Source organism: Carassius auratus, chromosome 11 (genome assembly GCF_003368295.1).
Source record: "Carassius auratus strain Wakin chromosome 11, ASM336829v1, whole genome shotgun sequence".
NCBI classification, from domain to species: Eukaryota; Metazoa; Chordata; class Actinopteri; order Cypriniformes; family Cyprinidae; genus Carassius; species Carassius auratus.
This window is the reverse complement of record NC_039253.1, coordinates 11,311,360-11,336,157: the sequence shown is the minus strand read 5'-3', so window position 1 is coordinate 11,336,157 and position 24,798 is coordinate 11,311,360. Positions and strand designations below refer to the sequence as shown.

The window sequence follows — 24,798 nt, the reverse complement described above, 5'->3', positions numbered from 1 at the left end:
ATAGTCTTAGGGTGCTTTCACACCTGCCTCATTTAGTTCGGTTGAATCGTACCAGAGTTTGTTTCCCCGTTTGCTGCAGTTTGTTTGGGCAGGTGAGAAAGCAGCAATCGCACTCGGGTGCGCACCAAAAGCGGACCAAACAAGCGTACCGAGACCTGCTTGAATAGGTGGTCTCGTTACGCTTTCAAACGAACTCTGGAGAGGTTTGTTCGTGGTGAGAATGTGATCCGACTTCGAAAAGACCCAAACTGCAAAAAGTACTGATCATTTTTGGACTAAACCAGCTGCCGTAGTCAGCTGTGTTGTGCATTATAGGATAGGAAGTGTTTGTTGACAGTTTGCACTTTAGCATGGCAGCTCGTGGACAAACTTGGAGTAATGAAGAGGTGCGGAGCCTCATAGAAATTTGGTCAGATGACCATGAGCATGTCAGAGTTAAGAAGAATTAATGCACGCCTCCGCTTGAAGTAACGAGCGATTCCCGCTCGTCGTTTGCAGTGCATTAGAACGTTGGTTTCAAGCCATATCCGCGCTTCATTATAGAAATGTATTTTTGCATATTGTAGTGTATACAAACAATGTAATAGATTATGGCCAGGGACAAAACCAGTCCGCGCAGTCGTCTCTCCATAGTTGTGTTGTCTCCGTGTTGTTTGCTGGCTTTTCCTCTTATGTTGGAATTTTCCCACACGTAAATTCTGACCAATCGAAAAGCAGTTTAGGAAATACATCATGGCCAATGAGTGATTGTGGATGTTGTCATGTGACTGCATTTTGGTTCGTTTCAACTGGTACGGACCAAAGCAATCAGTGTGGTGTCAAAAGAAACTAAAAAAGCTGAAAAATGCTACAATGTATAGTTGTTTGCCCTTGGTTAGGGCCAATGAATCGAACAGAGATGTGAAAGCACCCTGAGTCACATTTGAGTCATTTAAGTCTTTCATAGTTTAAGTCGACGAAAAGTCATTGCATTTTTGTTAACTTTTAGTCACTACTTTTAGTCAATAGTTTTAGCTAAACTGTAGTTAGCAAAATGTATTTGGTTGCTATTTTAAAAATAATCATTAATTCTTCTCTCTTTAGACCAAATCAATTAAGCTTATGAGAAATTTAAATTAAGGACTGAATTTGGAAAATCTTAAAAAAAAAAATTGACATTTATGACATAAATTATGCCAATTTTCATTTTTGGGTGAACTATCCCTTTAACAGAAGTGAAAAAGGAGCAACTTTATATATATATATATATATATATATATATATATAAAGTTTATAAATTAAAAACTAATTTTAAAAAAACTAAAAAAAAATTAAAAACTAATTTTCCAGATACTGTAGGTTTTACTTAACGTATACATTTAACATTTGTTGGTTAAAATTAATGACAGATAGGTATTTAATTTGGAATGCTGTCCTTTTAAGATGGAAGGCATGCATGAAATACTGACACACGTTCACACGCTCGCGCGAGAGAGAGAGCACTTCTATCAGCACGATTTCACCTATCCCGTCTTAACTAACTTTGTTAATTGACAATGAATTGGGACTCCCAGGAAAAATGGGATGTCTGGTTACCTTATCCCTACTCCTTCAGGTGCTGAGGCCATTGTTTCAGATTGCTAGTTCACGTTTTATTAGTCTATCCATCCACTGTGGCTGCAATACTGACTAGAAATGTGAATGGTTCTTATCCGATCGCAATCCAATGACAGGGACATCTTGACGGACAATAGCCTATAGGATGCATTTTGAATGTCCAGTATTCCTCAAATAACATTATAGTCCAGTCTCATCTAGTTAACGAAGACGCAGCATTAATTTCGTCATCAGATATTATTTTTAGCTCGTCAACGTCTCGTCTTAGTCACAGAAAAATTTAGTTAACTAATATTTTTCGTCTTCGTTACCCGAAATTAACACGGTTTCTGACATATTACTATTAAATAAAATATAAAAATAATGTTTAACTTTAATTTAAACTTTTTTTTCTTTTTGTAATTGTTCTTCATTTTTAAACAGCAACAACAAAAACTATATATATAAATTTTTATTTATTATAGTTTTAGTACTTTGTTATAATAAATGAAATTGAGCTATCTGATAATTAATAAATATCCTTATCAGTTAATACATGTTGCGAGTGGAACATAAATGACCCACATCACCTTTAAATATAATGTATATTTTACCCCGTCACAGATTATTTAATATTTCCTTCTCTTCTTCAGACAACAATCATTTGGGATGCTCACACAGGGGAAGCCAAACAGCAGTTCCCGTTTCACTCAGGTTCACACAGATTCCAGTTTAAATTGAATTGTTCACCATATCAGAAATATTATTGACTGTTTTGGGGGAAAGAGCTCTTATGCTGTAGCCTTTTCTCCCTCTCACCTCAGCACCCGCTCTGGACGTGGACTGGCAGAGTAACAACACGTTTGCCTCCTGTAGCACAGACATGTGCATCCATGTGTGCAAACTAGGCCAGGACCGACCCATTAAGACATTCCAAGGACACACAGTAAGACCTGTCTGCTTGTCCTGTCTTTCCTACATGTCCAGTCTTCCAAAAGGATCAATATCAAACTCTTTCTCTCTGTTTCCAGAATGAAGTTAATGCAATCAAATGGGATCCAACTGGTAACCTGCTGGCGTCGTGTTCTGATGATATGACTCTTAAGGTAAGACTCCATCTAATGCTATTTATGAATTCATTTTTTCATACTGTGCTACTAAGCCGAATGCAAGTCTGCGGTACACATTTCAGCAGTTGTTTTGATAATGCAAGTGCTGTCCTGGTGGTCTAAATAATTGCTTCTTCCATTATCCTAGATCTGGAGTATGAAACAGGACACTTGTGTTCATGATTTGCAAGCTCACAGCAAAGAAATCTACACTATCAAATGGAGCCCCACAGGTCCAGGAACCAACAACCCTAATGCCAATCTAATGCTGGCCAGGTAGAGTAGTACACACTCAGTAGTGCACTTACAGTACCCATTCAAAATGAAACCAGATCCAGTTCAGTTAAAGGAAACAGACTTTTAGAAAGATTTGCTTCGGAGATTTTCATATTAATGAAAGTTGGGGGAAAGCTATTGTTGCACATTTGCTACTGTGAGTAGTTATAGACTAGTATACTTTATTACAGACAATTTTTTTTTGATTATTTACCACACACGCACACACCTGTTAATGAACATCATTTTCCAACCGTTTTCCAAAAAAAGTGCATCGGCACCCCACTCTCTCGATCCTACTTCACTTACTGTATGTTCTACTATCATATATACATACACACACATATATATATACACACATACTCATTGACATGGCAGTAACAATCTACTGTGGTTTTAAGTCATAAAATGATTAAAATAATATATTTTTTGGTGTTACAGCCCTAATAAAATGTGTGGTGTTTAATAAAACTAATACATTTAATTTTTTTCCCTCTGACACATCTAGTGCTTCCTTTGACTCCACTGTTCGGCTTTGGGATGTAGATCGAGGCATCTGCATCCACACACTAACCAAACACCAGGAGCCCGTGTACAGCGTGGCCTTCAGCCCTGACGGACGCCATCTAGCCAGCGGCTCTTTTGACAAATGTGTCCACATCTGGAACACACAGGTAAGACCAGAGGAGCTCTGATCCATCCCATCCAGAGAATGCCCAAATGCAGCTGGATCTGAACTCTCATTGCTCTCATTTCCACAGACTGGTGCTTTAGTCCATAGCTACAGGGGGACGGGGGGCATTTTTGAAGTTTGCTGGAATGCAGCAGGAGACAAAGTAGGAGCAAGTGCGTCGGACGGCTCTGTAAGTACAAGTTTAGTGCTCTGCACCACAAATAAAAGTAACGGATAATGCCTATACTAAATATTTTCCTGCTTTCATTTGTAGGTTTGTGTATTAGATCTGCGGAAATAGCGCTGCTTGCTGGAAGCCATGGACCGACTATGAATGTGTACATAGCCAAAATGACTGTCCCTGACCCTCAAACTGCTACAGTCCCTGAACCATGGCCAGCCACTACAGACAAACACAAGCACGCTGACGCCACAAGCCGAGCGGAGAGGATGTGATTCCAACCCGAGACATTCAAATGACTTTTGTAAGGTGAAAAAAAAAAACAATATAACAGAGGAAGAAAGAAAGAAAGACAAGAAGACTGTATATGTACCAAATTTGGAAGATATTTTACTATTTGTTCTTCAAAACCAATCTCATCGAAATAAACGAACGAAAGGATTTTAATCTTTGTTGGTAGTTTCCGTTTCAGTGTGCAGACATACCGTTTTCTCCCCCCCCCCCCTCTTTCTTTCGCACATTTGATTTGACGTCACAGCTGCATGATTCCAAGACTCACGGTTTCCTCCGTTTAACACAAGTACAGATATTTAGTCTTTTTGGTACTGGATGTTTTGTGATTTCAACAGTGTGGGGACATGAGAAAAAAAAAATCAATATTTTCCTTGTTCTTTGGTTTTCCTTTTTATGCTATTGTGTAACTGTAATCTTCTCTTCCCCTCGAACCCTGCTTTCCCCCCAAATGAGAGATACATTAACCACCACAACAACAACAAAAACAGGCATGCACATCACAGAAAATGCATCCGTTCACTCATACTACTGTATTTAGTTGGTAGACGTTCCCTTAAAAAGAACACCAACAAATTTTGTTTGGCAATCGTAGACGTGGTGTTCGAATTACAGAAGTTTGACATACATGTGGGTTGGAAACAGAAAAACTTGCTTTAGATTTGAAATATTTTAAATTAAACCCATCAGCATCATTTGTACTTTGTTTTAATAATTGGATTATTTACTAAATTCATTTTGTCTTTCAGTTCCAGTATTTTTTTTTTGTTCTCTATTATGCTAAATATAAAATTTAAGCATTTTTTGTTGGAGAACCCAAAACCTAAAGCAAGTCTGTTGACAGAACATTGAGCAAACATTGGAGAGACATTATTTTAGTGCTTTTGGGGTTCTCTGCACTGACATTTAATGGGATGCTGATGTTCATTTACAGTAATGGCCTGCATGAGGACAGTCTGTACTAATGTGCTTTGTTTTTCTCCGTGTTTAGACATCCAGTGGGAAAAAAAAGTCACAGACCCCAAGAGTGCAAAAGTCTCTCTGAATTTTTTTTTTTTGTCCCTCACAGAGATATTTTAGGCTATAACCTTGCATTTAAACCAAGGTGTCGTATTTAAAGATTTGAAACGGATTAAAAAAAAAAAAGTGGAAAAACATCTGAACACTATTTATTACAGCCTATGACAACAGAAGGGTGTTTGAGTCGTCCCTTTGCCCCAGCGTCTGCCTGCTCACAACAACCTTCAGTTCCTCTGTCGTTTCGAATCATTATTCTTACTGCATCTGTGTCTCCTGGACTTTTTGTACTCTTTTAAAAAAAAAAACTTTTGTAATGCATATTTCTTTGTAGCTATATATATATATATATATATATATATAAAAATAAAATAAAAAGAGTAAATACGCAAAAAAAAAAAAAAGAGGGAGAAAAAAGAAAATCCCGACAAACTACTGGAGGTGGGTTTGAGGGTGTACAGCTTCGACCTCAGTTCTGCTCACTCTTGAGTTCTCAGATGTCCCCACACCTGATCTTTGTTTCCCCAGTCAAATGTTTTTGGTTGCAAAAATTCCCCCTGCATTGCATTGATCTGTTGTCATTTAAATCAGATCTGGAGTCCAAAATAAAGTATATTTTGATATTATGGCTGTGTTTTTTTTATTCTCCTGGTCTGACTATTTAATATTAAGTGATGGTGCCAATTAAACCGCTATAGTTAATTAAAACGGAACCAGACTACCTAAAGAAAGAAAATCCATTATTTATGCCTACTAATGTCACTTGTGTTTTTGTCATTATTCCAGACTGTAACATCATTGGTTAATATTGCTTGATTTTGCTTTGCTTTGTCATTTAAAAGTCCATTTAATTAGGCAGATAAGACATTGCTATTGTTTTTCCACTGTAAGTTTAAAAACTTTTCTTATATACAACTTTGGGGTTCGGGGTTTTTTTATATAAAGTATATATAAAATATCTGTTTTATATTTTAATATATTTTTTAAAAAAAATTCTTTGCAAATCATTCAAGAAATATAATTTGTGTTCAAAACCGGGTAATATTTTTGCGGAAAGTTTTTTTTTTTTTTTTTTTTGAATTAATGAATAGAAAGTTGAAAAGAACGGCATTTATCTGAAATATAATCTTTGTAACACGTTTTTACTCTCACTTTTGATAAATTTAATGCATCCGTGTTGAATAGAAGTATTATTTATAAAAAAAACCACAACAACAACTTCCAGACCTCAAGCTAAATATTATAATTTACGTTTTAGATTATTTTATGTATGTTCTTGTCAACATAATTCCCATTTTTTTGGTTGAACCATTTCTATAATTGAATAGCAGCCATATTAAACATAATCTTGCCAAGAAAGTATTTGAATCATTTATTACATAATATCAATCCGTGCAGTTTTAAAACCGAATGATGTGATCTAGACATACATAAACAACTCCAACCTCTTGAATCAAATCACCGTATTTCATTCTGTTGTCTTGTGGTTTCTTCCTCGTCAAAGCACTCCAGCCTGCTCGTTAAATCACTAATTATATACTGGATACAATAACAGCCCATGATTTACTTCAAGTTCTTTTTGTAGCAGCTCTTCTTGGAACGTTGCTATGGTTTGATGACACGACTGCAGATTTAATCACCGAGTATTGTTGAGGAAATCAAAATATGTGTCCTAACTTAAATTGAACTGGGAGGATATCAAAATAGTCTTAGCTTGTCAGAACTAGGGGCCTTTTTTACCTACTGTACACTGCTGCGGTACTGTGAACGACGTTTGGGCTGGTTCTGTGATCAGTGTGTGTATCCTCCGGAGTTGTGTGTGTTGTGTGAGGTAATAACTGTCCGTTCCTGAGAGACCTCAGCAGCATATGTTGTCCCACCTGATATCCAGTCGTTCTCATCCAAGAGAAGAGTTGGTGTGGAGGACCAGCGCCATGTTCTCAGTGATCTCTAGGATGCTCTTGAAGACGTCGTAAGCTACGGCGAACAGGAAGTAGATGGGCAGCAGCCAGTGGAGCCTGAAGAGTCTCTCGCTCGCCGGCAGAGTCACCGTCAGATGCCTGGAAACAGAAAGGAGGAGTGAAACAGGAGGACGGATGGGGATATGGATGAACAAATGCTTTTACTCACTTGAAACGCTGGGATCTGGAGGCTCTCAGCATGAGGAAGATGAACAAGCCCACCTCCGTGTTCAAGGAGAAGGAGACCACTTTGTCAAGCATCACAACAAATCCCTACACAATGGATAACCAGATGGAAAACATAGCCTTTATACTCAATTAGTCTGTGATTTTTAATATTTTCATTTTTAGTTTAGTAACTTTAACTTTTGCTTTAAAAATTATATATTTTTTTTAGTTTGCAATGTTATAATGTAATGTGATTTTAACCCCTTTTCTGAACATAATATATGCCTACATTCTTCCATTCACTTTATTTGTTTAATCCAAATACGATATATAGGCTATCGTATACCGCAAATCAGCCAAAAAATACAGAGATATTAATTTTTGCTCACATTGCCCAGCCCTATACAGAAGTGTCCTGGAGTTGTAAACAGTTTTTATTTATTTATTTATTTTTATAGCATAAATAATAAAAATAGCAAAAATTAACTAAACCGTTATGGTAAACAATAAAAAACTGTAAAAAGCAATCAAATGGATAATTAAAAAAATGTAAAATGAAACATTGACTAAAATAGGTTTATGCTAAAGTGATAAATAAAATATATACAAATAAATAATAATACTAAAATAACACTGATAATTGAAGTGTTGTGATGCATTTTAAGCCTAATCTATTATTTTAATATCCCTATGCAACAGATAATTAGATGGGAAAACTTTAATAGTTTTTTTAATAATTAATATTTCTAATTATATCTATTAAACATTTTTGGTAGTAGAAATCAGTGTTATTTTAGTATCATTGATATTTTGAGTTAAGATTTTTAATAAGAGTTTATATGTGTGTGTGTGTGTGTGTGTGTGTATAATTTCACTGTGTTTTTTGTCATTTTTTATTTGTCTAAATTGTTATTTAATTAATAAAATGATTTTTTAAATATATATTTAGCTTTAGTTATTCCAGTTATTCAAGTTCAAATAAAAGAAAATGACAAATGTTATCTTAGCATCTAGCGGAAGTAAAACATTTTAACAGGTTATTTCATTTCAGTTAATGTTTATTTTGTTTATTACGTATTAAGGAATTTAGTTTTAGTATATATCTTATTAGTTATTTATTTTAGTTTTCATTAACAATAATTAGATGGAAAATGAAGAACAGTTTTAATGAAAAAAATCAACTGCCTAAAATAATTGTAAACTGAAATATTTATATAACTGAAACTAAAACTAAAATAGACTAAAGCTAAATATAATATACACATAATAATACTAAAATAACACTGATAGACTAGGCTTAAAATGCAACATGCAGCACTTTAGTTATCATTTATTTGAATACTGTATTTTTTGTTTAATGCATATTTGCACTTTTGGCAAAATAATAACTGGCAGTCCACCTGTTGAAGCTTTTTATCAATGCAAAACCTTCCAGCAGTGGCTGAACCTGGGGAATCAATGCATTCTACTTCCTCTGTAATCACTAGTGGCTGCTCGATGTTATATTTATTCTGTGCACATCCTTCCTCTAATGAGATGTACTGCAGCTGTATAAAAGAAGAAATATGTGAACCTAATCCACATGAATCATCACATTATTAGCATAAACTCCAAACATCAGCTTCTAATGAGTACTGACCTTCGGATCACAAGCTGAAACGACAAAAATGAGGCCGAAAGCCAAAAAGGACATGAAAGTGCTGAAGAACCTGGAAGAAGGGAAAGCGGAAGTTATTGCGATTTATCAAAGCCAGTGTTTTTAATGCAGCAAAAGCCTTTTTTATTAGCAGGGTAAAGGAATGTGCTGGCTGTGTGTGCGCTGATGGGCTGTAAAGCTGTAAGAAATGGTGTGTGAAATGATCTGTCAGGGCTGAATCCAGAGTTTACCGTCTGCAGTGCTGGAAGCTCTGGCCTGATGTCCTCCACTGTGAGCTGATCCTGGCCATCCGTTCAGCGTTCTCCGTCCAGTGTGAGGAGACGAGGCCATCGACTGAAAGCAGAAGCACGTTAGCTCATGAAAATAGTGCTGCGGGAATCTGATGGCTACATTGTAAAGAGAGAATCATGAAATGCTTTATTAGCGAGGTTTCTTTAAGGCCACAGATAGGAAAAAATATCACATTCATGTACACACACACAAACTATATATATATATATATATATATATATATATATATATATATATATATATATATATATATATATATATATATATATATATATATATATATATATATATATATATATAGTTTTTTTTTGTTAACTGCAGTGAAAATCAGTGTTCACATTTTATATATTTTTACAAATATTTTTATGTTCACTTAAATGTTTTACGCTTTTATTGATTTTTCGGTCAATATAGTTTTTTTTTTTTTTATAGTTCAATATAGACTTTTTTTGTCTATATAGACCAATTGGTTTATATATAATATTAAATATATACAATATTTAACAATAATTATTTTTTTATGTATTTTTATTTACTTTAGTACTTCAAGTACTACACATGCACTGTTCAAAATTGACAGATTTATTATTATTATTATTATTATTATTATTATTTGTAAAGGCATTAAAGTTATTATTTCAAATAACTTTATTAAAAAAAAAAATCACCATTTCCACAAAAATACGTGACCCTGGAGCACAGAAGCAGTCTAGGGAATGTATACACCATATGAAAACTTTCCATTGGAGTATGGTTTGTTATGACAGGACAAGATTTGGCTGAGAAACAACTATTTATACTATTTATAAAACTATTCTGTACTGCGTTTAAGCTAACTGAGACTTGTTATAGCACTTATATCATTGCTCTTTTGTTGTTTTTGATTGCTTCTGTTGTCCTCATTTGTAAGTCGCTTTGGATAAAAGCGTCTGCTAAATGAATAAATGTAAATGTAAATATTAGTAGAACCTGGAGTCTGAGGGTCAAAACAATTCAAATACTTAGAAAATCACCTTTCAAGTTTCCAAATGAAGTCCTTAGCAATGCATATCACTAATCAATAATTATGTTTTGATATATTTATGGTAGCAAATGTACAAAATATGGAACATGAACTTAACTTAATATCCTAATAAGTTTTGGTATAAAAGTGAAATCTAGAATTTTGAACCATACAGTGTATTTTTGCTTATTACTGTAAATATACCCATGCTACTTATGACTGATTTTGTGGTCCAGGGACACATATTAAGCTTTAGTTTCTGCTTCATCATTACATGAATAAATTACATTTTAAAATGTTTACATATTACATTTACATTATATATAAATGTACATACTCTGTTCACCTTTAAAAGAAGACTGTTTGGAATATTTGTTCCAAGTTCTGACTATGGGATGTTTTGTGTCTGAAAACAAGATTCCAGGTAATAATTAATCCATGGCTATCTCTCTCTCTGACATTAATCTTCTTATTCAATTTAAGAATAATTAGTCTTTTCAATTAACCTGCTCTGCAGCATCATAGTTACTTCATACAGTCTCTTCCTACACAATACTGTTTCACACTAGCAACTAACAGCCAGATGCGAGATCACACTCACTCAGCATTAACAGATGGAATGTGTCACATGCAACTCACTGTAATGTGTTACAGAGGCTATTTGAATTCATACGCTGGTGAGCCATGGGTTGGACATAATTCACACCGACACCCTCTGCTGAGAGCTTGGCTGGACTGGCTTCAGCCTCTGTGATAGATGCAGCAGGCAGTGTAAGAGAGCCAAGAGCAGTCAGAGTCAGAACCTCGGAGGAGGCCTTGATCATGTGTAGGACACTGGTGAGTCCACTGGCAGACCGGTGAGGAAAACTCTTCGAAATCTGGGTTTGCTACTGCATGGCGACTGATCAACTCTGTTACAGTTTATTATATATATATTTTTTATCTTTATTTTCAATTTTTTTATATTAGGAGGAGATATTTCACACACACACACACACACACACACACATATATATATATATATATATATATATATATATATATATATATATATATATATATATATATATATATATATATATATATATATATATATATATGAAGAGTTCAGATGCAAAAGCCTCTAAATGCCATCTGGGGTGAGGCAAGGGAGGCAGTGTCTCCTCAAAAAATTTGATGAGAAAAAAATCTATATTACATAAATTAAACAATGCAAATATCACTAATAAATATGACATTTAAAAGCATGTTTTTTTTTTATAAAGAAACACTGCCCAACAGCGACACCTGCAGGTAGGATACTTGCAGAGGCTTGCCTCCCTTCAGCCCATTGACTTACAACAGAGACCCCTTAGTGTGCTGTGGGTTTAGTGAGGGGTAACTGAGAATGAATGGGGGAAAGTCACGTGAGAGGAGGCAATGCCTCCATCATGATATAACTGGATATGATCGGTTATGATTGGATGTGATTGGTTCATGCTTTAAATGTTTTTTGTGCCAGCTCTCGGCCTGAATGAAGAAATGATGGCATTATTGACTAAGTGAACAACGGACCCACTTTGATATCATGGCTATGCATGGGCTTATATTGTCCCTATAAGGTGACATCCATCTAATAATTTGAATTAAAATTATATATGTTAGAACTGCAAACTGTTTTTGTGTTTTATAATGTTCTACAATACAAGGTGCAGATAATTGCCACTATTTGAAATTAGTATATACAGCAGAAAATCCTGCTATTTTAACATCCTGTAGTTATTTTCACTTAGTGTAAATAGTATCTAAGATTCATAAATGCTGTAGAAGTGTTGTTCATTGTTAGTTCATGTTAACTAATGTTCAAACTGTTACTGCCTTTCATTATTATTTTGGAATAAATGTAAAAATGCATAAAAACACTATGAAATGTATAATTATTATTTAAAATAATAAATAAATGTTAATAAAACACCAAACTGAATTATTTTTGTTCTATCTTTTTATGTAATGTTTTTTTTTAACCAAGAAAATGCCAAAACATTATGTATAATGGAAATTAATTTATATAAGATATATTAAAGTTTGTTTGATTAACATAGGCATCACATGGCCAACAGAGTGATGATGGGATATATATATATTTTTTACAAATTCTAATACATGCATGATGAAGCACTTAGAGCATAATAATAAAAAAAAAACTCACTGGTGTGCTTCATGGCTGTGCCCATCACGAGGAAGCTCACGGTTATACTGATGGTGGTGAAGATCTGGATCAGCTCTGCCACCCATGAGAAGCGGCTGTACTTCTGTGTGATGATCTGAGGAATAGCACACAGCCTCGTCAGATAACCAGCCAGCAGATTTCAGATTTGAAATAATGCACACAGTGAAGAATGTGTGTTGCAGCTGTTATACCACCAGGTCACCACTAGATGTCACCATTTGTCTTTCTGAGCACAACTGAACTGGTAAGTTGACTTCAAGGGACCGCATTGAGAATCTAGCATCTCATCTGCACTATGAAGTTTGTATGTTTGACTAAAATAAAATGTAGATAAAAAAATATGGTCCACAATCCCAGTAGAAACAACCATAGGTTAGATATATCTGATCAAGAGCAAAACTATTGCCATTTTAAAACCTCTGTCTTCTTCTCACCTTTCCAGAAGAATCAGTTCAGAGGAGCTGCTCATGTGCTGGAGGTCACACTTACTGTAGAGGTCAAGTTTTAAAGGCCAGCAGTGCCTTAAACAGATCATTATGCCATATTTTTGGGCTAACAGAACACAACTGTTTTTATCCAGAAAAAAGATGAACTTCGAGCTCAAAAGGGCTTTGAGCTCCGGGCAAATGCACTGCACATTGAAAAATGCAACTTGTCAAAAACATTTTGATTTGAAAAGTCCTTTTCACCCCATCAATAAAACAGGATTTAACTCATAACACGCTGTGTGTGTGGGCTAGGAAATTTGGGTCTTTCCAAGTATAGCCTTTCTGTCTTCTGTTCTCATTCGTGTGCGAGTGCCATGATCTCTTTGTGGTTGGCGGGTCTGACTCATATCTGACATTTCAATCTTTCAGCCCTGTCTCTGGAATCTCAGCCCTGCACACCATCCCTGGGCTCTTTCATGCACTTTTCTCTCTCGCCTCTGCATGCCGAGAAATATTTTGGTATTTTTGCTCTGATATGCCAAATCTGGTTCTCCGGACTCATATGACTTTGATAATAATGAAACAGGCACAGCAGTAGGGCTGAGCAATAAAACATTTATTTTAAAAGCTGATTAAGCTTCTTATTCAATGCATGTATTGTTTAACAAATAACCAGACAGACAGCCAGACAGATAGACAAATAGATAGAGGAACTGATTCATGAAAATTAATTTAATAAGTGCATTTTGTGTTATCTGCATGATATTCTAGGTCAGGACCCACTTTAACATCAAACATCTCCACTATGCCAGGAAATGCCAAAGGCCTGTCCATTCTTTAGAAGGGCTCTGCTGCCCTGGGTCAACTGCTCTGGAAAAGTTTTGAGCGGCTGGTCAGTAAAAAAAAAAAAAAAAAAAAAGGGGCAAATGGATTGGTATAGGGAGCCAAAAGTCCGCAGAGAGGAGACTCAACGCCTCACTGCCCCTAAATTAGATCACAAATTCTCGCTCATGGCACAGTCTCACCATTGGCCCCTGAGGCAAAAGACTGCACATTATTGTTTAATACTTTGCCTCTGTTCTGCTGCCACCGAATACTCAAACACACAGGAAATACAGCACATTCACAGCAAAATTAAAGGGCCATATGCTAATCACATCTGAAGTTAAGAATTACAACAGCAGACACTGAGTGACATCACAGCCATAATAATTCATACATCCTCATGTTGTTTCAAACCTGCATTGCTTTGTTTCTTTAGTTAAACTCAAAAGGAGATATTTAGTAGCCGGTGTGAATATGCAAATTACAAAATATTAGTATGGACTGCTTTAATATTGCTTTTTTGGTAACTCTCTGCTGTTGCTGTTTACTGATCAAAGAAATTAAGACTTCTATACAGCAAGAATGCACTAAATTTATTAATAGTGAGAGTAGAAACATTTATAAAGTTACAAAAGATTTCAATTTCAAATAACCTCTATTTATTAGAAAGAGAGAGTTGGGTGGCATCAGGAAAAGTCCCTTTAGCCGGGATTCGAACTTGGGATGTTTGCAATGCAACGCAGTAATATGTCAGCCCACTGCCCACTAGGCTATCGCCGACAAATTGCCATCATTAGACAAACCATTCAGTAAAGCCAAAAAAGTGGCTGCTGTTATTAGCTTCTTTGATTCAGATGAGCACCTGGTAACAGAACCAATGATGGATGGATGATCTGTTGGAATCTTTATCTTTGAATCCACTAATGTCGTAATCTAGTATGTCAAAAACAGATGTAAATAAAACATGATCTACATAAAAAAAAAACATCCAGCTTAAGGCAATTTGCAAGCTTATCTAATTTAAAGAAAATTCTGAACCGCGTTAAAGAAATATAACATCACCGCATCATAAATTTGAGATGTTTCGATGCAAATTAGGATTCTAAAGTTCTCTTCATCTCGCTCCTTGGAGAAGAGACTTTATTTATATCTTCACTGCATTGCATATGAAATTGTCAGCTTGATACACTCGGTCTCAGGCAACCCATGAAACGTGCTTGTCTACGTATAAATAGAAACAAGCAGCTACAAGACCGCTGGCACTGTGCTCCTCAGAACGTGATCACAACTTTTTCTCAAATTCTCTGTAAACTCTGCTGAAGTTTACAAACCACAGCCATGTCTTTCATCATGACTAAACTGTCGGGCTTCACAGAACACCGTTTGTGCTTATATACTGTATGCATTTCATATATTTTTAATTTGGGTGTTCTTTCATATTAAAGGGATAGTTCACCCAAAAATGAAAATTTTATGTTTATCTGCTTTTCCCAGAGCATCCAAGATGTAGGTGACATTGTTTCTTTTGTAGGGCCCTATGAAATCCATTTTATTTTTTCCCAAATTCTGTTTTATTTTTATTTTTTCAAAGTCCGTTTTTTCTGTTATTATTTTTCTGGATTCCATTTTTTTTCCATTTTAATTTTTCTCAACTCATTTTTAATGGTTAAATCTAATTTGTATTAATCAAACATCAAGTCTAATTAATAAAAATCATAACACTTATACATTTACACAACAATGTATTAAAAGTTTAACTTTATTTTTTGGTAAACAAAGGGGATTTACTATTAAAAATGAAACATGGAGGAAATGTTGTGTGTTTATTCCTTAAAAAAAAAAAAAAAAAGTTTGTTTCATTTTAGTAGTAGTAGTAAGCTATGTGCAGTCTCCTGAACAATATTAATACATTTCTGGCAAATACTTGTCTTTAAATTAAACCAGACTTTTATTTTGACGGGTTACCGGGAATACCTTTACAGTTCTGTGTGATATGACAGTAGTTTTACGCAAATCAAACCGTCAAATGCTCATGAAGTATCTCTGTCAGAGCAGCTCTGGAGTTGTTCCTCATGTGTTTGCGTCCTTACCTAGTGAGACGACAGAAGCTGAAATCACGACGAGCGCCACGCGCGCTTCAGTGAGTGTAATAAACTAAGTCGCGCTTCCGCGTCTGCGCCATTCAACACAGACACGCAGGATCCATATTTAAATAGACTTTTCCGGCTTAATATTTACAGATATTAGTCCATATCGCGATTTGATGTAAGTGCTATGACCTAATTTTGATTAATTCATTCAAAATTGGGCAAATTTCATAACATTCCATACATGTAAATTACGTTTTTATGACTGGATTCCGCGATTCCATCCGCATTTTCTGCATTGCGGAAATCATAGAGCCCTACTTCTGTAGATCACAAACTGAAAATTTTAAGAACTCTCCTAAGCACATTCTCAGCAGTAGGTGCGTGAGGCATCTTCTTTCTTTTTGGAGGATCGCAGACATATAAGTGCATTAGCGCCACCTATCTCTCAAATGTACCACTGACACTTTATCTACAATCTCAATTAGGTCCACTTGAGAGATTGGTAGCGGTAATGCACTTGTGCACAATGTCTAACTGCTGTAAAGCAAGAAGAAGAAGAAGCCTCCTCCCGCGCCTGCTTTAGACGCGCTCAGGAGGATGTATTTAGAGTTCAAACAGTTTGCACATTGCGTGAATCAGAGGTAAAAAACTATATAAATACTGTTCAGTTTCTTGCACAGACTTATCGTTTTGTGTCTTTACACATCAATGTATCATCATGAGACGCAGGGTTTCATTTGATTTCGTTTGTGTTTGTTTTGTTTTATTGTATGTTTTAGATGTGATTCCCATCCACTTACATTATAAGACTGACAGACTGCAACAGTTTCAGTTAAAAATCTCAGTTTGTGTTCTACTGAAGAAACAAAGTCACCTACATCTTGGATGCCCTGGGGATAAGCAGATAAACATCAAATTTTCATTTTTGGTTGAACTATCCCTTTAACCTCATGTCTGGAGCTCAAATCCTCCAGTGAACTTTCTACTATAAACTTGTTAATTCCCCTCAAACTAGTCAGTGCTGCCGATACCTTACATATGGTTTTAAAGGAATAGCTCATCTAAAAAATGATGAACTGACTCTCGAGTGATACACAAAAATGGTACATGGTCTTCAAAAAAGCTGCAGAGGCATCGAAAAGTGGTCTATACTGTATATGCCCTATATTTAAAGCCTTCTCAAGTCATGTGATAGTCATACTGTATTTACATGTATGAGGTACAGATTTGTAGGTTAATCATTTATACATTACTCAAGAGTTATTTGAACTTGACAACCTAATCGGTTTGATTAATGAATGAACTGGATCAATTCACTCATTAAAAGATTCAAATTTAAAATAATAATACATGGACAAAAATATTTTGCTACTTTTCTCAAGATCTCAAATGTAAGCATGCATATTTATGAGTGGGATGATTTTTATAAACAATTTTTGACTTTTTTACAGTCAAATATATTTGGAATATAATACTTAAGCTTTTTGGATTGTTACCACTATGCTTTTCTGTTCTTGTGAAGCTTGAATGCTTCAGTTTTTCTTTTATTTCCATTGCATATAAAACTGACTAGTAAAATATTCAAGTATTTTTCTTTTGTGTTGCATGGAAGAAAGTAAGTCACACAGGTTTGGAACGGCTTGAGTAAATACTGACCTTTTGCAGTACATGACCTTTTTATGAATGCAAGGAAGATTTCTTATTTAAGGGTCTGTAAAAATCTCAAGAGCCTCGAATGGATGCAGAAAAATGTAGCAAAAGCTCCGTTACAAATGTGCATAATAGTGAAGATAACATTTAAAATGAAATCAGCAATAGCAGAACACATTTTCACTGTTCCGGCGCAAATTTTTGAATTACAGAGAACTGAAGTGTATCTGATCTCTCCATGACTCAAAGGAAATGCCACCCTGTTGGGCTTCGGTGAAGAAAATTTTTACCAGCAGCTGCAGAAATCAACACCATTTCCTTAACAAGCATGAGATGACCTTTAGATTAAAAGAAGCATGTCCTGTTGACAGAAACCTTTATCATGAATCACTCTGTTTGAAATTTCCATTAAACAGTCATCATTTATATGCCATCCATCCTTATCACTTTTGTTTAAACACATTCAAACGACATCTTAAAGGTTTTAGTTCAGAACCAAACTCAAGGTCAACTCAAGCTTTGAAGTTGTGATTGATGGCAGCTGTGAGGTCAGAGCCAGCTCATCATTATGCTAATCATCTCTAAGACAAAAGATTCCCACCATTGATCCTCTGTTCAAACACAGCGGTGGACACTGATTGGACAAATTTACACTGTAGATGTAAATGACCTGGCGAGAGATGTGCATGTATGTACTGTCAGCTACAGTTAAACATTTTTGAACCTCAGAACTAAAAAAAATAAAATAATTAGTGATAGACTATTGTGAATACAGAAAGAAAGACGGACAGATAGATAGATGCTCTCAGTGGACACACAAGCCTGTCAGAAGCTCTCCGGCAGGTGCAGAGGAACAACGGAGCATGTGTCCCGACAGAGAACCTGGGAGTGCAGAGTTACAGCATAATGCTAAACAGCCCTGTGTGTCCCAAACGCCTGCAGCAGAGCCTGAATAATTGATGAAGTGCTGGGAATGTCAAGACCCAGCGAAATCTCTGTACTTGTTCCGTGATCAATGAGAGAGCCCATATTTCTTGACACCCAACTTATCATGTTTACATTAAGAGTCTCAACTACAGCTAATGCTGTTTGATGTTGCTCAGCAAAATCATCTGCTTCAATGGTTGCCTCTGAATTAAGGAGCTTCAGTTCCAGGATGTTAATGTAAAGTGGTCACAGCAAACCTTTTAAATGTATATTCCCACAAGATTGCATGCCACAGGACCCGTAGCAGGGCGCACTGTCAACGCAAGCAAGAAAAAGCAGGATTATATAGAATTGATGATATAGGTGATATACCCCTGGGATTTATTAGTCTATTTCATTTGATTAGACATTGCTGTATAAGCAAGCTATTCAATTAAGAAACAAAGATTCAGCACTGTAAAAAAATATTTTATCATTATGTTGTATAAGCAATGTTTTCTCTAAAGCAGTACATACCAATGCACTTCTAATGGGGCCCCATGCAGAGGAGTCCATCTGCATCCATTGTATTTTTTTTATTTATTTTTATTAATTATACAACTGAAGATAAGAGAAAAGTTTGTAAATATGCAGCGTCGATTAATTTGCTACAAATAAGCATACTTGGACACTATGGAGTTTTCAATTACATAGTGGCATTCACACAGAAGCCAACAGAGGAAATGTGTTATTATTTTTCTCTCTTGCTCTGTGATCTCTACAAAATGTACCTCACTGTCTGAAAAAATGCTTAGATTTTTTGGGGGGAAATCAAGACAGAAAACTGCACATAAAGTATATAAATAACTTATTTAAATATTCCATTACAACTATATTCATGCGCCATAATTCATTTAATGTATTGATAAAAATTTGTTTATTATTAATGATCGAATAAACATTAATAAAAAAAGAGTTCCTTTCAAAAATCCAAAATTACTTTGAAATATAAAGTAATCAAATATGAAATTAATTAATACAATTATTATTGCACACACACACACACACACACATATATATATATAATTATACACATTTAACTTTATTCAGTGTGTTTGTGGTAGTGTATAAAGCATGTCTCTGCTTTGTTTTCATCCTGATAAATCTGACACAATACAGTATTTTTTTTAACTGTCCATGGTGCTGAAGTTGAGCAAATTTAATAATATTACTCTGCCTGCGAAACTGACTGCTGTGAGAGGTTATTTCATATACCTAATTCTGGAAGATAAAAGCTTTAAAATAATTTCATTACATATTTGAAGATCCATGCCCAAATATAAAGAACCCCTGTTTGTGTTTTTGTGAAGAATATGTTCCAGGGGTAAATTCAGTCTTGTCAGCTTATACTGACCAGGTCTGACAACTTCCTTTACGAACATGTTCATCTGGCTGCCCTGTCAGCTGTTTTTTAAAAGGATGAAAAACGTGTTACAGCTCCCTCGCTTTCCTAATGCTATCATGTTTTGTTTTCTGTCAGTTTCTCCTCCACCTGTCTTGCCATACCCGGGCTGCCATAATTTTATTTCCAGATGCCTTCAGCTGTAGGGATTCATTGGCTCACCAGTCTCATCTGCATAATCCTTGCCCATACCGTGCAGCTCGAGAAAGACGAGCTTCCCAAATTACATCAATCTCAAGCTGGCCGGCACTGGCTCAATAACATTACCTGTTATGAGTCTGTGTGTTAACCAGTATGTAAATGAGCACATCAAAGCTTGCCCAACACGTCCGGACCACAAAAACAGGGTTACAGGAAGGCTGACCTGCTGTCTCGTCTATACAGTTCCTCCTAACATCCCATGAGAAGGATCTAATATATTCCTTATGATGAATGCTGCTGAAGCAAATAGTGCTGAGTCAACCACCTGCTTCAAAAGACCGGTGCTCTGCAGATTCTTATTTGAATGAGGAACAAAAGTTCACGGGAAAGTACTTCAAAAGTTTCCTTTTCAGTTTTCCTAAGGTTGAAGATTTTGAAAGCCGTTTACACTTTAAATATAAAGATGGACGAAGCTGATTGAGAAGAGAGAATTTCATCAAGCCTGGAAAATGAATTCTAGGAAATTGTGAAAGATGAAGAAAATGGGTGATTTTTGTTATAGCAAAAAAGTTCAGACGTATATTATGGCATGAATATCAAAATATGGGAGTGTTTTCAAAGCAGAAAATACAGACTGCACAGTCGATCACATGAAATGTCCAAGTGTTTCACCGAAGCATCTGCAATGGATCTGTGCTGTAACCAGTTTTATAACCCAAAACCTATAGAAAACATAATAAATAATGGACAGATAATTGTGAAAATAGATTTTCCTAGTGAACCACTTCTTTTTTCCCAATTGCACTAAGAACAGCCTCATCTTTGGTCTCAACTCTAATATGATTTATTTTCTACCCATGGTACTGGATTTAGACCATTTTTTCTTGGAAGAAACTCTTTTTTTTCCCTACTCTGATCGATATCAGCATCGACTCATTCCCCCTCTTATAATGTGCATCCTCCCAAAATGTTCACCTTTTCTCCACTGTACAGTGGCGCCCGAGCTCTTTACCTCATCTCAAACCGAATCTGACTCGAAAGCAAAGGTGTCGCTGTATTGATATCTGGCTCCTCTCACATAGTTCATCTCCACCAATGTCTATTCATATTTCCTCTGCCTGTCACCTCAAACCCAATAATAAAGCAGGCAGGTCAGGTCTCACATATCCATCCACTTCAACAGACATCTCCCACTCGTCTACCCCTGGACTCTGGCATTCAACGTTACCTCTGAATAATAAATGGATCTCAGCTGTTTTAACCAGTGCTCAAATGGTTCTGACAAATATTGACCCCGAGTAATACATAGAGAATTCCTAATACATCCTGATTGGCAGACTCACGCCTTCCATCACAGTCAAGCCTCCAACGGCTGAATTACACCATCAGACAGAACGCTTGAAGAGGAAAAAATAACTCATGTCAGGTTATATATATTATCTCGACCTCTGAAATAGGGAAAGATAAGATCAATGGTTTAAGCTAATATTATACTCAATGATATGTAATGAATGTTACACAGTCTCTGCAAACAGCACATGAATGCTCTCTACTGGATCTATTCAAAGATGTTGAACTACACTATAAGGCTTATTGGATTTTCCACTGTTGACATTTAGTTAGTCAGATAGAGGTAGCAATTAGAGCTTTAGATGAATAAACTGCTTGCTTCCTTCAGCACAAATGGAAGAATTCACTTGTTTCTGAACTGTTTTCATTGAAAGTGAAGGAACTTGTGATGATTGTTATTGACTTTTGCAAAGGCTCTTCTGGCAACCCAGCTCTTTTAAGCCAATATACAGTATAATGCAGAACAAAATAAAACAATTTAACAAAGCAGATAGAACTGTATTCAATTAAAAATTGTACAAATCGATGTTAAATTGTGCAATAGCACCATAAAGATTAGAAAAAGGCAACTGTATCTAAAATTGCTCACTATTTCATACACTGTATAATGTCCAATAAGAGATGTTTTCAGAGTGAATATCTTAATTCTTTACATTGTCTTGTATACCCATAATGCACTCTGATAACACTACATTTAAAAGTATTCACAAGGGTCAGTACGATTTTTTTTGTCCCACTTTATTTTAAGGTCTTATTCTTGCGATTAACAAACCATAAACTACAACTTCTGCCTCAATAAACTCCTAATTTGCTGCTAATTAGAGTTCGTATAAGGCAGTTGATTAGTTAAGGTATTGGGTAGGATTAGGGATGTAGAATATGAATAGCCAATATGTGTATAACCGGCATGCTAATAAGCAGCTAGTTAATAGTGAGAATTGGTTCCTATAGTAAAGTGTATATATGAATTATATTGATGCATATTGATGCATATTATTGACAATTTATAGTGTCAGTTTAACTGACCCCAAACCTTTGAACATTACTGTACAATTACTACAAAGTAAAGTTGTTATTATAGTTAACTCTCTGATTAAGGATATTTATGTCAGCATCCAAATAGTTCCAGTAATTATGTTCACTCCACCTCTATTTAGTGCACAATGCACATTCACTATATTGGGATCAGTCAATGAGTGAGCAATTTTGGATGCAGCAATTACAACATTGTTGGTTAAACAAATCTCTCCGGTCCATTTCTATACAACGGACTGATGAATTAGTCTAATTCATGACCTGATGGAACGGCGTGTTCATTAAAACGACTGTGCAGGATAATTGTGTCATTCCGTACCAGTGTTCGTGCTCTTGAATGTTGTTTTGGCCACGGAGACAACGTTCGACTGTCATCAGTTCTGACTCATTTCACCGTTCAAGCATACATAATATGTAACATGATTAAAAGTGAGAAAAATAATCTGAATATCTGTGCTGCATTTTAAGTAACCACCTACACGACCACCTCCTCAATGAATGTGCTGCCATCGGCTGCTCTGATAAAAAACTTTATCCAACCTAACAGCCATCACTAAATATTTGAGAATTTTTTTTCTTTCACTGAATAAAGAGCACTGAACTGTCATATATATGACCGTTTGTATTTTGTTTATATATGTTTTTTGTTTATGTATTATGTCTGTTAGCTTTTGCCCATATTTTGATTTTCATTTCCACAATCGTTATTAAAAACATTAGACACTTTATTCACATTTAAAATGCTTTCTATGAATATAAAACTACTTTTGTTGATTGAATTTAAGGTGAATACCAAAATAGTACATCATGCAATCATATATATGATATGATATAATATATATATATATATATATATATATATATATATATATATATATATATATATATATATATATATATATATATATATATATATATATATATATATATATATCAACAGTTTGATACATTCTGAGAGAGAAAAAGAATGCACTGGTGAGCTCAGCAACATAAAAATGCCTGGATGTCCATGGAGGACAACAGTGGTGGATGATTGGAGGATCCTCTCCATAAAGAAACCTTTCACAACATCCAGCTGGGAGAAGAACACTCTCCAGGAGGCAGACGTGTCACTAAGACTACAATCAAGAAAAGATTTCACAAGAGAAAATACAGAGGGTTCACCACAAGGTGCAAACGAAGCCAGATTAGACTTTGCCTAAACACATCTAAAATAGCCAGACCAGTTCTGGAAAAGCGATCTTTGGACAGATGAAATTTAGGTCAACCTGTACCAGAAGTAAAAAGTATGGAGAAGGCTTGGATCCAAAGCATACAACATCATCTGTGATACATGGTGGAGCAGTGTGTCCGTGAGCATGCATGGCTTCCAGTGGCACTAGTTTACTGGTGTTTAGTATATAACTGTAAAATTAAATTGTAAAATGGTTGTAATATATATATATATTTTGTAGTATTGTTATTAATTTCCAAAAAAATTTTTTAAACTACTATCTCTTTGGGCAACATTGCTATCATATGCTTTCAGCGACAGTGCTGGGCTCCTGTTGGTGGCTTGCAGGTAAGCATCTGTTGCTAGTTGAGGAAGTGGAGAAACACCTGTCAATCATGTCACTATCTAGTGAGTACAGTGACTGACTCCCTGCGGTAGGGCACTTTTGTAGCAGCACACACACAAACACTCCGTGGTGTATAATAAATACACCGCATGAGAGGGATTAGAGGCAGGCTAATTATAGACTGTGTATAGCGCACTGGCGCTCCTCTGGTACAGTAGGCCCGTCGCAGGAGGGGAAGCCCACACTGGGTGTGTCAATCACCTGTCTGGATTGCTCACTGCTTCAAAACCTCCTCGCTTTACCTGTCTGGGTGACAAGTAAGCTGTTGTACAGAGATCACAATCATTTTTACATTACTGGCGGCTGCTTTCTCATAAAAAATGCTTGTTGTGTTGGTAATGATTACTTCAGCAGATTTAATATAAATTAAGTGTCATCTGAGACTGTAGATACTGAAATGCCATGCATTTGGTATCAGCAATATTTATGAACACCTGGTAAGTCTCCGTACTCCGTACAAGGGTGAAATTAATGTACAAACATGATTTTGTTTAAAAATAAAATGTATATAATAAAACTAGACACAAATTTGTTTCAGCCTTTCTAAAAATTAGAAATTTTCACTCGTCGTCAGGTTTTGTGAAATCACTAAAAAATGCCCAAAATTTGAGAAAAATCGGTGCTCGTTCACACTAATGACAAATGATAAAGTGTGAATCATTAAAGACCTGATCTGAGAGAATCGTCTCAAAATCCAGCTGTGTGGAATGAGTTCTGATTGAAAAATACATAGTGATAATCTACAGTAGGGCTGGACGAGTCAGAAGTTCAAAGACTTGTCAAAATGTGCTGAAAAGGGCAAATAGGAAAAGTAAGGGTAAACACTGGCAGTGTTCTTATAAGATGAGAGGAATTTGACGCCAAAGTTGCTTCTCAAAAGC

General features: G+C 35.6%; 2 protein-coding genes across 2 annotated transcripts in view; one reads left to right on the top strand and one right to left on the bottom strand.

The window, feature by feature from the left end:
- Positions 1-2,156: 2,156 nt before the first annotated feature.
- Positions 2,157-5,748, top strand: LOC113111019 (F-box-like/WD repeat-containing protein TBL1XR1). The gene is made up of 7 exons (XM_026275389.1): positions 2,157-2,289; positions 2,400-2,521; positions 2,607-2,681; positions 2,833-2,960; positions 3,469-3,634; positions 3,722-3,823; positions 3,908-5,748. The coding sequence occupies exons 2-7, from the start codon at positions 2,459-2,461 to the stop codon at positions 3,932-3,934; spliced, it is 561 nt and encodes a 186-aa protein (XP_026131174.1). The 5' UTR covers positions 2,157-2,289; positions 2,400-2,458; the 3' UTR covers positions 3,935-5,748.
- A 621-nt stretch (positions 5,749-6,369) lies between these two features.
- LOC113111018 (uncharacterized) overlaps positions 6,370-24,798 on the bottom strand; it is a 64,572-nt gene continuing 46,143 nt past the window's right edge. The window contains exons 9-13 of the mRNA XM_026275388.1: positions 12,391-12,505; positions 9,139-9,241; positions 8,891-8,960; positions 7,253-7,356; positions 6,370-7,182 (exon numbers count right to left, since the gene is read on the bottom strand). Coding sequence (XP_026131173.1) covers positions 7,020-7,182; positions 7,253-7,356; positions 8,891-8,960; positions 9,139-9,241; positions 12,391-12,505 — 555 coding nt within the window. The 3' untranslated portion in view covers positions 6,370-7,019. The remainder of the gene's footprint in view (positions 7,183-7,252; positions 7,357-8,890; positions 8,961-9,138; positions 9,242-12,390; positions 12,506-24,798) is intronic.